The sequence below is a fragment of the Talpa europaea genome (genome assembly GCF_964194135.1).
Source record: "Talpa europaea genome assembly, chromosome: 1".
NCBI lineage: Eukaryota > Metazoa > Chordata > Mammalia > Eulipotyphla > Talpidae > Talpa > Talpa europaea.
In genome coordinates this window covers 123,502,978-123,515,908 of record NC_140073.1, presented here as the reverse complement: position 1 = coordinate 123,515,908, position 12,931 = coordinate 123,502,978, and the positions used below count along the sequence as shown (strand labels likewise).

At 42.3% G+C, this 12,931-nt stretch overlaps 1 protein-coding gene across 1 annotated transcript in view; it reads left to right on the top strand.

The window, feature by feature from the left end:
- STAT1 (signal transducer and activator of transcription 1) overlaps window positions 1-12,931 on the top strand; it is a gene marked incomplete at both ends in the record, with an annotated part of 29,052 nt that extends 16,121 nt beyond the window's left edge. Inside the window, 11 exons of the mRNA XM_084252500.1 lie at window positions 1,618-1,647; window positions 1,737-1,830; window positions 3,008-3,049; window positions 4,305-4,388; window positions 5,179-5,277; window positions 6,355-6,490; window positions 8,304-8,353; window positions 9,057-9,151; window positions 9,876-10,021; window positions 11,626-11,811; window positions 12,852-12,931. Of these exons, the coding sequence (XP_084108626.1) occupies window positions 1,618-1,647; window positions 1,737-1,830; window positions 3,008-3,049; window positions 4,305-4,388; window positions 5,179-5,277; window positions 6,355-6,490; window positions 8,304-8,353; window positions 9,057-9,151; window positions 9,876-10,021; window positions 11,626-11,811; window positions 12,852-12,931 (1,042 nt within the window). The remainder of the gene's footprint in view (window positions 1-1,617; window positions 1,648-1,736; window positions 1,831-3,007; window positions 3,050-4,304; window positions 4,389-5,178; window positions 5,278-6,354; window positions 6,491-8,303; window positions 8,354-9,056; window positions 9,152-9,875; window positions 10,022-11,625; window positions 11,812-12,851) is intronic.

Sequence of the window (12,931 nt, the reverse complement as noted above, 5' to 3'; positions counted from 1 at the left end):
GCATTTGGAGGAGCCTCTGTGGAGCCTGCTGGATTCATGCTTGTCCCTTCTGAGCAATCGGACGCCAGGAATATGCAGGATCTTCCTTGAGGGTCTCAGTAGAATAAACCCATCCCACTTTTCCCTTAGACCCTGAACTTGGACTAGCACTGACCTAGCCACATGTTATGTGACACATGACTTTTCACCCCAGCTTATATTTAAAGCTGTAATTTATAGAACATAACCTCTTCATCTCTTCTGCCCTTGTCACAATATTCCTCTTGATCTCTGCCTTTGTCTTTCTATCTTTGGTTTCTCTGTGTATCAGTTAGCTCTTGCTGCATAATAAATACCCTCAAGCATACGGGCTCAAAACCCAAAAACATATTCATTCTCTGGTTCTGTGGGCTGTGGGTCATCCATCTGGTCTGAGCTAGTTTGGTGATTGCTAGGTGATCGAGCTTGGCCTTGCTCCATGTCTGAGGTCTTGGTTGAGATAATTGGGCTCCTCTCCCTGGGTCTCTCAAAGAGGCTAGCATGGACTTTCTCCAGGGGATGGCCTTCCAAATGGGCAAGAGGAGCAGTGTTGCTAGGGCTATTGAAACTAATCTCGGAATTATACACTATTATTCCCATCCATTCTGTCAGTAAAATCAAGTAAGCTACTAAGATATAAGGGACAGGGAAGGGAAGGCCCGCAAAGACTGTATGACTAACTGCAATTTACCACATTCTGCTTGAACTCAGTCTTCTAGTGCGCTCATGTTCCTTTCTCTTTTCTGACTGTTCCAGCTCTGAGTTTTCTTCTCAGCTTTGACAAGCACCTTTGCTTCACACTCTTCCTCTTATTTTATTCCCTTTTGCTTTAAACCAAGGAAAATTGGTTACTCTCAGAATTCCTGGTGATTGTTTTTCACAAAAACATCTAACTAAGATAGCAAAGGAAGCAAACTCATTTCACTGAGTGAGCTAATGATTTCTAATCTATACCTGTGCCACTAACCAATGCATTATTTTCCCAGAACATGACAAAGTAATCACTGAATTTATAAAAGATGTAAAGTCTCTCAAGATTTTAACTTCAGATTTAAAACTTAAACTTGCCATTCCCTCCGCCCCCCCACCACTCCCCAAATACGTGACTGTTCTAAAACTTTCATAAGGGCATTGAAGGTAACAGAGAATAAGAATAATGATTAAGCCATCACATTCAAGGGTCCTCTGAATTCTGTAACAGCAGGGGAGTGCGCTCAGTTGACTCCAAATGCCTCCCACAACATGAGTAATTTAAGCAGCAGTAACTACAGCATACTATGTGCTCTTTTTACCCATTCGCTAGTTTACTCCTCACGATACCCTGTCAGGTTAGTCCCTTTCACATCTTATACAGTTGAGAAACTTGAGACCCAAATAATTTATTTGCCCAGAGGGTGCTCAGTAATACTTGGCAGAACCAGTGATGGTTGATGAAGCTGTGAGTGAAGGAACGTAAAAAATCCACAGGTATAGATTTATTTTTTATTGATATTTTGCCTGTGCACATACTTTTGTATTTTTATTAAAACTCATTTTAAATATTTAATACACATGTATAATCATTTATCTTCATGCCTTTTTTTTTTTTTTTTTTGGCAGAGATGTGAATGAGAGAAACACAGTAAAAGGGTAAGTGAAGTACTTTGCACCATATTTTTGCTCCCTTGCTTGATTGTGTAATAGTTCCAAGCCTTTTATTTCTACCCTGTATTGTCTAGATTTAGAAAGTTCAACATCTTGGGCACACACACCAAAGTGATGAACATGGAGGAGTCCACCAATGGAAGTCTGGCGGCAGAGTTTCGACACCTGGTAGGGAGACACTTTTCTCTTTTCATGCTGGGTGTGGTTTCGCCTCGTTTATCTAGTGGCATTTGTGTGTGGCATGGAGGGCGCCCCCTAGAGGAATATTTTCTAGAGTTTACAGCTAGCGGCTTTACCAGCATTTTGGTTCCTTTTAGAAGGGGTCACTGTTTACTGCCATTTTCCCCCAGGGAGGCTTCCTTTGGAATGTAGTGATCTCAGTAAAATAGTGGAAATTAACCAGTGTGCACATAAATTATCTGCACTTGGTGCCTCCACAATTTCAGTGATGACTCACTCTAGACACTTCCTTTTTCCTGAGGGTTGTTATTGTTGCCACGTCCTGACTGGTTCTTCTCCTGCCATCCTGTATGGTGACTCCAGGAGTCTCTCCTCAGCCCCTTTCTTCATAATCTCACTGGTGGTCTTGCCCAACACCATGTCTCTCCTTTGTCAGGGCCCTTGCACCAGCAACAGACATCCAACAGCAGATGCCCATAAGTGGGCAGTGCCTTCATCCCTGTCTCCCTGAAAACCAGGCCACCAGCTCTGATGTTAGTACTGAACCCTCCCCTCCCTCTGCCAGAGCCTGAGGCAGGGTCATGGACCCTTTTCATGGATGACCCTCTCCCAGCAAACACTGCTAGGAAGCTATCCCTTGTGTGAGAGCCTCAGTCCAAACTCTGGGTTTCCAAAGCAGCTCTCTTGTTTCTAAGTTCCTTGTTGGAAGTCACAGGGATTGCAGTCCTCTGTGGGCCATCTTAATTGGGCCAGGAGTCTTTGGGCCTGCCTGGAAGACTGCAGAGGGAAGGAGAAGGCAGGTGAAGTTGTGCCCTGAGCCTGGGGAGCATGGACCAGCTAATGAAGGTGATGGGGGATGATACAGGAGAAGTTTGTCCCAGAAAGGGGACAGAATGCCAATTCCTGGGATCCTTCGAGACTGTTGGTGTGATGTTTGGCTGCTAGGGAGAGACCCTCCTGCTCATGTGCCCACTCCAGGGTCATTGTGTTAGGGGGAAAGGACTCGGGGCTGCCCTATAACAATTGCATCTCTTGTTTCGCATTCTGAAAATAATTTTACATTATTCTTTCCAAGTCTCGACTCTGGTTTAATTTGCAAATAAATGAAAATAGCTACTTTGATGATTATCGCACCATTTTGTAAAAACAGTTTCTTGTTTTATAGCAACTGAAAGAACAGAAAAATGCTGGCACCAGAACTAATGAGGTGAGTCTTTCTCTGGTGCGAATGGTCACTAACTAGTGGTCTGTTGGGTAAGGTTGGCTCCGTGCCCCTCCTCACAAAAAGGGGCTCAGACCCCAGTGAAGAGAGTAAATAAGCTTTGGTACTTAGTATATCTGTGATAACAATAAAAACTTCATTCTGCTTTATGTTATGGTTGTCAGTGATTTTGTCATGAATATATTGCCTCCTCAGAGAGCCCAGTGAGTAGACATGATTGATTGGGCATCTGAGTTGCTCACATCACAGATAGCAACATTGAATCGCAGAACGTTTTCAGGATTTAATATAGGGAAGGGTCGCAGGGAATTACCATCAGAACAGGAACAGAGACCAGTTTAATGACGACTGTGTCAATAACAAAGCATGCCCGAGGGTTTTCCTGCCTTCTCTTCTCATTCCCAACCCCCTTCTGTATTGCCCACCACCTAATCTTTCCATCAGTTTCTTTTCTACAACCAGGTCCTTGAAGACTTGTGTTTCTGATACAAATGAGTGATGGACAGAGGATTAAATGCCTGGCGTTGTTTGGTTTGGAGTGATTCCTCCTCTGTGCCAGTAGAGGTCGCGTGGAGCTGTGGGATGACAGTGGCCGAGGCCTTGCAAACACAGCCATGCTCTCGCCCAATCTCTGCCTTAATTATCTGTCACCTCCCAGAACTTGGTTTCCTCTCCTGTAAGTGAGGGTAGAGCTGCACTTTTCTGGTTCTAAGGTGTGATGGTCACATGAGACACTGTGTCTGAAAGCACTTTGAGAGCTCTAACATTTCTACCCAAACCAAGGCATTTTAGGACATGCCAGGACTATGCAAATCTACCCTGTCAGGAGACAATCACACCTGGAATATGGTGTGTGCACCTGTCACCTGCTCCCTGCCTTTGGTGTGCACCCCATGTCAGGTGGGGCTGAGAGGTGGCTGAAGGCCAGGACGCTTTAGGTCACAGATAAATTCATTAGAGTTATTTCCCTAGGGACATTTCTTTCTCTTAATCCAGAACCATTGCCTTAGGCCTTAATTCAGAAATTTTTTTTTTTTATCTTATCTCAGAGAGAATGCCAAGATATCCACAATCATTAGATCTGAGAGAGATTATTGAGAATTGGAGTTTTCTGGAATTGCAGCGGATGGTGTTTAGGCTCTCTGTAGCCTGTGGTGGTACTTACTCCATTTTTGAAAATTGCAGAATCAGTAATTTACTGGTTATGTTTGTTCCTCCCCCACCCTTTTTCTCTTTGAAGGGCCCTCTCATTGTTACGGAAGAGCTCCACTCCCTTAGTTTTGAAACCCAGTTGTGCCAGCCTGGTTTAGTCATTGACCTCGAGGTAAGACTGACATGGTCCAGAGGTGGAAAGTATTTGTTTTTGCTTTTTAACTGTAACATGATTTTTATTCCTTAATTTTTGTTGGTCTTGGTAAAAAAAAAAAACAAAACAAAACAAAAAAAAAAAACAAAAAACCCCTCGCTAATTGCTAAAAGATTATCTTTCTCAGAAAACCCTATTTTGACATTAGTTTAATGATTTAGAAAACTGTCGAACTGAATTAACCTTCAAATTCTTTAAGTTGAATGTTACAGTTGAGTTAGCCTGTTAATTTTTTTTTTTTTAAAGATTTTTTTTTTTTTAATTTATTTATTTTTTATTTATTTATACAAGTACTGGGTGCAGTCAGAAGCGCGGGAGGGTGAGAGAATTCACCAGAGCCAGAGCGGGGCGCAGAGCAGGCAGAAGGACCAAAGTACACTGCTGAGGGGAGCAGCGGGCGGCAGGAGAGGTCTGCGCGCCATGTGGGACCCTCCTCTGGTGGCCGGGGAGCAGCCGGGGATCGAACTGGCGCCGCAGAGGCTGAGGGCAGCTTCGCAACCCAGTGCTCAACCGCTGCGCCACTGGGGAGGCCCTAGCCTGTTAATTTTTTATACGAAGCATTAAGACTGATTTCTTAACTGGAAGATAATTCCAAGAGAAATTAAACTATAAACAAAATAATATGTACCTATTTTTAATTTTTGAGTGTAAGGCATAATCAAAATTGTAAATAATCCTTACATGTTTTTGAGGCTGCACATTCATTTGAAGTGATTCAGCTGATTTCAAGGTCTTTGTCATCTTTTAGACGACCTCTCTGCCCGTTGTGGTGATCTCCAATGTCAGCCAGCTCCCAAGTGGCTGGGCGTCCATCCTGTGGTACAACATGCTGGTGGCAGAACCCAGGGTAGGAGAAAACATGTGATTGGTACGAGGGGTTAAGCAAAGATGCCAGGCTCTGGTTTCTGCATATCTGAAATAGCTCCTAAGGGCCAGGTGTTGAGGGGAAAAGCAACATCACTTAAGTGGCATTGCTAAGGATCTTGACTGATTCTGGAAAAGTGAAAGTATGTGTATGTGTAGAAATGAGAATTATGATTTTCCTTCTATATGACTAAGCCCAGACAGTAGATGATTTCTTATAACTTATAGAGGAAAAGGTTCTTCATTTTTCATTCTTTTTTTGATGTATACGTTCACTAAATATACATGAATATGTATATTCACTCTGGGTTAATTATAGTCAAGTCTCATTTTCCACTGTACTTAGATCCTTTAAATTCACTGTGACCACTGACTGAGTGAATGCTAAACCATTGCTTTCCAGGATGGAGAGGGGTGAATTCCTGTGAGCTTCTGGTCACAAATCTTGTTGTCAAGCAGTCAATACATAATTCTGTTTATGAGTAGGTATTTTTAAAGACACGGTAGTATATTGTTGATTCATTAACATGGAACTGTACCTACTGTGTGTTATATAACAAGGCCTACGTAACACACATTTTCTCTATAAGGTTCATCTTGCCCTTAGATACTTTGTCACTGCACTTGAGGTGGTTTAAACAGTGAAATCAACAGTAAATCACAAATGTGTAACACATGGCGCTATATATACCTCCATAAGAACATTTGTTTATCAGATAGGAGCTGAGACAAGAAACTAGAATATCATTTTATTTGCCCTCAACTGTAAATGGACCTATTGGGTGACTCAAATTTTTCACTGCTCTATCATGGGTATATCTGTGAATGACTGCAAGAGGGTCTTGATGCAGGGTTTGGAGTTACAACCAAGTTTTAGAAAGTAGGTGAATTTTACAAAAGTGAACCTATATATTCAGAACACACTGTATTTTTCGTCAACTATGAAACTTCCATGTGTCACAGAAACTAGCAGTAAACTTAGGACAGGTCTGTATGGGGGTGCTGGCTTGTGAATGAAGACTCTTGCTTAGCCCTTAGCTTTTTGATGTTTTCCCTCTAGAATCTATCCTTCTTCCTGAACCCACCTTGTGCACGGTGGGCTCAGCTGTCAGAGGTGCTGAGTTGGCAGTTTTCATCTGTCACCAAAAGAGGCCTCAACGCGGACCAGCTGAACATGCTGGGAGAGAAACTTCTCGGTATGAACGTATTAAACTTTAAAAAAAAATTTTTTTTTTAAGAAGTGGGGTACAGGCCAGAGTTGCAGAGTCTTCACCAGAGAGAGCGGGGAGCAAAACAGGAGATGTATTGAAACACACTGCTGAGGGGAGCAGCAGGCAAGACAGGAGAGGTCTGCTGTGCCATGTGGGTTGCTCCTGGCCGGCCAGGGATTGAACACGTGCCCCAAAGGCTGGGGACAGCCCCATAGCGCTGTGCTCGACCCCCTGCGCCACCAGTGAGGCCCTGAACATATTAAACTTTTACATATATGTGTGTGTGTGTATATATATATATATATATATATATATACACACACACACACATATACATATAGAGAGACAGACATCAAAATTCATAAAAATATCTTTCCTTGCTCCTTTTCCCTCTTTGTTTTCTATTTTTTTCAAGGCACTAGCATGTGAACATCTGCTGGCTTTTCCAGCTGTGGCTAATGCTAGCTTAATGAGCATCATACCTCACCTGGGGCAGAGGACTTAAATTCTTTTCCCATGATCGTGTATTAATATCTCTGAGCTGTGTTTCTAAGGGAAAGTTTTTTGAATTATGTAAAATGTGTTACTTGTAGACAAAATAAATTCCTTGATGAGAAAGGTGAATCTTACTAACCTTGAGGAGAAAAATATCCAGTCCTTTGTGTGCTAAGAATAAGTTCCCATGCAGCCCCCAGCGCACAGCCGAGGCTCGGTCATGGCCCACCCAGGTAGACAGTGTCTGTCAGAAGGGCTCCTCTTGACCAGTAGCTCTGTCTGATGGCTGGGTTGCAGCCATGGTGGATAATTCCCTTTCAGTAACCAATGTTTTAGATTTATTTGTCTTCTACACAAAGCAAATCAAAGACCTCATAGTCTTGAGTCACATCTTCAGTGACTGGAAATGTGTGGGCTATTTCTTTAAACACCCACGGCAACCTTTATCTGGATTTGCTTTCTGCACAGCAGAGCTGCGTACACTAATAGGATCTTCTTCATCAAATGGCTCTTAGAGCAGTGCCTTTTTTAGGCCATACCTCTCTCAGTGGGGCCTTAAAAAATTTAAAAATAAGTCATTTTCACGTCCTTATTTGGTGCAATTTAAGAAAGTATCTTTTCTGCCAACAGTGGCTTATTTGTTGTTCTCTTTGAAGAAAGATGATGGCTTAACACCCTCAGAGCCTGGGCTGCTTTAGTCTTGTAGCTAATCACCCCAAGCTCCCCCTCTTTCCTCTCACTTGGCTTTTGATATGCGACCACCTCCCTTCCTGTTTGGAAGAAGGCTGGGGGAAATGCCTCTATTATAAATGTGGAAAGCCAAATGTGAAAGAGATGCCTGTGGCTCACCTTGGCCTTAGTTTGAACCTCAAAAAAATAAAAGAAGAGTGGGGAGGGGCGGGGAGAGGAAGGACTCGGGTCAAAATAAGGGGGGGGGGTGCAATTGTATGGGGAATATAACCAAAATGAAAATGAATGCATTGTGCAAAAATGAAAAATGTAAGAATTATATAAAATAAAATATTAAAAATACATAAATAAATAAAAGAAGAAAGCTCCATAGGGTCACCAGGAGAGGGGTCCTTGTTGAGGAAGTAGAAAGAGGCAGTGGGACGTGACATTGCATGGGGAGTGACCAAACTGAGGGCTTTCCAGGAAGAGCAAATAATTCAGAAAACTGTGTGAAATATGGTCTTCCTTTGTTGCTCTTGGCTCTTGGCGAACAAATACAAGACTCATCAGTTTAGGCAAAGCCTCAGAATCAATTTCTATTTCTTGAAAATGCTTGTTTTTATTTGTCAAGGTCCTAATGCTGGCCCCGATGGTCTGATTCCCTGGACGAGGTTCTGTAAGGTGGGTACTCCCTGGGGTTTAGACTCTGAGTTCTCTCGGATCTCTGTAAGCTTCTCATATTTCTCCCTGAGGCAGTTACTTAACTGTGTGCTGACTTTGGCATGTTTGTCACCCACAGAACCCCTAGGCTATGTTGTTTACTTTTCTTCAAGTCTGAGTTTCCAAGTGGCTTTGACAGGAAGCACCTGCTCATGTGATAACATTCCTTTATATACGAAACAAGTCTTCTGTTTTTGCACACACTGGCCCCTGGCCTGGCAGCCCGCTAGCCCCTTCCATGTGAAATGCGTACTCTGTGTTGATGACATGGTCAGCCTGGTGAGCAGATGAGCTCCTCTGAGCCTGCTGCCACAGAGGAACCAGTTGGAGGCAATAAGTAGACACCTTTAGGGTGTCTACACCCAGACAGTATTTACGCTACTGGATTTACTAGTGTGAGGGCAGCTTTGGTTCTGTGATTCACCCCGGAGGTCACTTCCTGACTGGTCTGCTACTATTTGGAGAGGGAAAACTATCCTGGCCTAGGAAGTAGAGAGCTTGGTGTCTGGATGCTGATAAGAGGGGAAGATTGGCTTTTTGGGATCAGTTCTAGCTTTGACAGCTGAGGAGGCTTTGCAAATTAAAATCTGATGGTGGGAGAAGTTATAGTAAGTCACCATTCTGTGTTTCTTTGTCCCAAAAATGTGCATTTGTATGCTTGCAGGAAAATATAAATGATAAAAATTTTCCTTTCTGGCTTTGGATTGAAAGCATCCTTGAACTCATTAAGAAACACCTGCTCTCTCTCTGGAATGATGGGTAAGGGTCATTGTGGATGTATTTTTGAAATGTATTTTTAGCACATACTCCTTTACCATGTGAATAGACAGGTGTGATTTGGCATCTTACAGAAATGCTTGTCTCTTCAGGGCCTCGCAATAGTGGAACCTCCTAAGATTACACTAAAGGTTTTATGGTGTATATCTATGTATATGTGTGTTTTCAGAGCTAAATTAAAAAGTGACATGAGTGCCAGTCATGCATTCATTTGTTTAACAAAAATTTCTTGAGCACTTACAGTATTGTCCAAGGAAGGAAGATAAAACCTTTAACTCAGAAAATTGTCCCTATCTAATTTATTCCCAGGGTCAGGTTATAGTTCAACAAAGATTTTAATTTAATCAGAAGTGCTCAAATGTGAAAATAAATTTTCTGCCTTTTCCTTTCCAGTATTAAAGGTACATAAATTCAGACATTTTCATGGCCTTTAAAATCATCACATGAAAATAGAAACTCATGAATCCAGCAACTATTTGATTGTAACATCCTGTTAATGAATTGTATTTTTGGACTTCAGCTTACATATGAATAACTGAAATACTTCCTGAGGCATCACATCAATGAACTAGATTTTAAAGCATCTAAAATCGTCCATACATTTTTATCTGGTGTTCTTTTACCCCATTCCAGTCATCTTGATGTGTAAGTTAACCTGGAAATCTAAACCATAACCGAAACTCCGTGGGTCCCTTCCCCTGTGCAGGTGTATCGTGGGCTTTATCAGCAAGGAGCGGGAGCGCGCGCTGCTCAAGGACCAGCAGCCGGGAACCTTCCTGCTGCGCTTCAGCGAGAGCTGCCGGGAAGGGGCGATCACCTTCACGTGGGTGGAGCGCTCCCAGAACGGAGGGGGTAAGCCCGCTGCGCTGTGCGTCCGCCAATTCATGATGTGTGCGAGGCCTGTACCACGCAGATCTACTCAGACAGCAAATGAGCTTGTGACATAAAATCAAGGATCCTATAGCACCCCAGGGGAGCCTCCCAGAGAGCATTTACTACATCCACTAGAATATTTGTGTGCTGCTTGGAGCATGTTGTGGAAATGATGGCTTTTAAAACACAAGGCCAAATTCTTTCCTTTTTGTCAGGCTTGTTATCTGCAGATGAAGGATGTGAGTCAGTGTGACCGGCAACCAGCTCTTGCCAGTTCTTGGGAGGAAACCCATTTTGTGCAGGGGTGGGTGCGCAAAACGTGCGTGATCCCACGCAAAGTGAAGATGAGGGTGGGCTTTGTGAGGGTGGGGTCCTGGGCACTGGGGCAGCCTCCACCCACCTTCAGATAGAGCAGTAGCAAGCTTATCTTTGTTGTATGTGGGTTCTATTTAACCAAATGAATCCATGGGTTCAGGATCCCCCAGGTCTTGGCATTACTATACAGGTTTCTGGGGAATGAGGCTAAACAGCAGAAATGGGAAAATAATCAAAACAACTGGTGACTTTTCACTGTTGCTTATAGTTTATGTGGGTGGAAGGACTAGAGCAAAAGCTGATTTGTTCCAGTGATTTCTATGCTTTCAGTCAAACAATGAAAAAAGATGGGTTACTTTTCTTGTTCTATTTATTCTTTTCTTCTGGTTAAAAAACAAACAGGAGAGCTGGGGTGAGCTGGTGTAGATAGTAGATGTTACAACCCGACCTTTTGATTTTCTTCATAATTCTTCTGCAAACTATCTGAGAGATGGGAGCTAGCAAACCTGGCAAAGGTTAAGAAAATCCTTGGAAACCAGAAAGTTCCAACAGTACAGCAACAACTGCAAAACTTTAGGATGCCAAATCTTAGTCAAAAGTTGTAGAGCAGAATCCTCCGAGCAGCCTCTGGAATGTGTGCTTCCTAGGAAGCAGAATTCGAAATCTGGGAATAAAATGGGAGTGAATTTTTTTTGGAGGGGTGGAGTCTTATGTAGTTGCTACTTTATTGCTTTTCAGATGGAAAGGGGTAAAGTCTATTATGTTAAGGATTAGAGAAAAAGGACCTTTTTGGTCTAGAAAATTATTTTCCATGTATTGTCAGTCCTTTCTCTAAATGAAACATTTTATTTATCATATAAAAAGAAAAACAGAAAATGAGCTGGTTTTATTGCTAGCTTAATATATGGTCTGTTTTTTACTAACTTAATATATGGTCTGAGCCAAGATGACCTAATTATCATTTACCTGGGACATCACTGAAGATGCAGGATTTAAAAGGTGTTTAACTTCTTTTGACCAGATTTACAAATCTGTGCAAATAATGACAAATGCCATGTCATTGAGAGTAATGATTGCCTTTATTTTCCCTGTTTTTAAAAAACGATTATAACTTATTTAGAAATAGAGCAGTATACTATGTATGTTATAACTCCAGGGCTGTGATTCGTTCTTACCAGGTTCTCTCAAATGCATAAAGGCTGCAATGTTCTGTTTCTCCCCTCTATTGTTTTGGGCTACTTCACAGACTCAGCTTTTCTTCTTTTCAGAGCCTTACTTCCATGCTGTTGAACCCTACACGAAGAAAGAACTTTCTGCTGTTACCTTCCCTGATATTATTCGCAATTACAAAGTCATGGCCGCTGAAAATATTCCAGAAAATCCTCTGAAGTTTCTGTATCCAAATATTGATAAAGACCATGCCTTTGGAAAGTATTACTCCAGGCCAAAGGAAGGTAAGTTGGGAGAGTGAGCAGTCCCTGCCCTGAGAGCCATAGCCCAGCTCTTTCCTAGTGACTGTTCTTCCTTCATCACTGTCTGGCTTGCTGGAGAGGGGGTTCCAGCACAAGTCCTCCCTGGCCTTCCTGTAAGTGCAGGAAGCCAGCACAAATCTCCCCAATGTGTGCCATTAATCTGCCACGTTTTAATTGCTTAAAGTAGATTTTCCAAAGCTGGTATAAATACCAGGCAGTAGAATAGAAACATTATGCATTGTTTTGCCTGACACAGCTATTAAGAAACGAGTCATTTATTGTTTGAGGGTGTTAGAAAGGCTTTTTTTTTTGCTGGGGGGGGAAGGGGGAGGTCTTGTGTAGTTCTACTTTATTACTTTTCAGATGGAAAGGGGTAAAGTCAGGACTGCCAGGGCCCATTGATTTATGCGAGACCGCTCAGGTGGAAACTGAGGCTGAGGAGACATTAAGTGGTTCATTCAGGGTGACCCAGTTAACAGGTCATATTGTTACTAGTGAATATTGTTAAGAGTCCATCTAGATTAGAACACAGGTCTCCTGCATCTCAATCTTCACTAACTTGCATTTAAGAGATTTCAAACCAGACTGATCTGGTTTGGAACATGCTGACAAAGTTCATTGCTTTTCAGAGTCAGGAATCTCAAAGTTAGCACAATTATTTGGGGGAAAAGATGCCTCCAGCTTACCTTATAGCAGTGTAAGTGGCACCAACCAAATTAGAACCCCAAAATCAATTAGAACTTTGCATGGTTGGGACTCCAGCTTCTAGAGGATTTCAAGTCTTGGAAAGAAAAATCTCTCAGTTCCATTTCTGTACTGAACTCTCCTCCTATTTGTACTAGTTGCTTTTGTATTCCCACCCAAATTTCAGGTGCCAGAGCAGGGAGGTCATAGAACCCCTTAAAGTAATAGACTCTAAGTTGTCAAGTAAAACAGTGAAATTTTGACAAAAAGAGAAAGTTGATGGCCATTTCTCGTGTGATTTCTGCTAATGGAAAGAATACTGATGTGTTTGCTTCTAGCACCAGAACCAATGGAACTTGATGGCCCTAAAGGAACTGGATACATCAAGACTGAATTGATTTCTGTGTCTGAAGTGTAA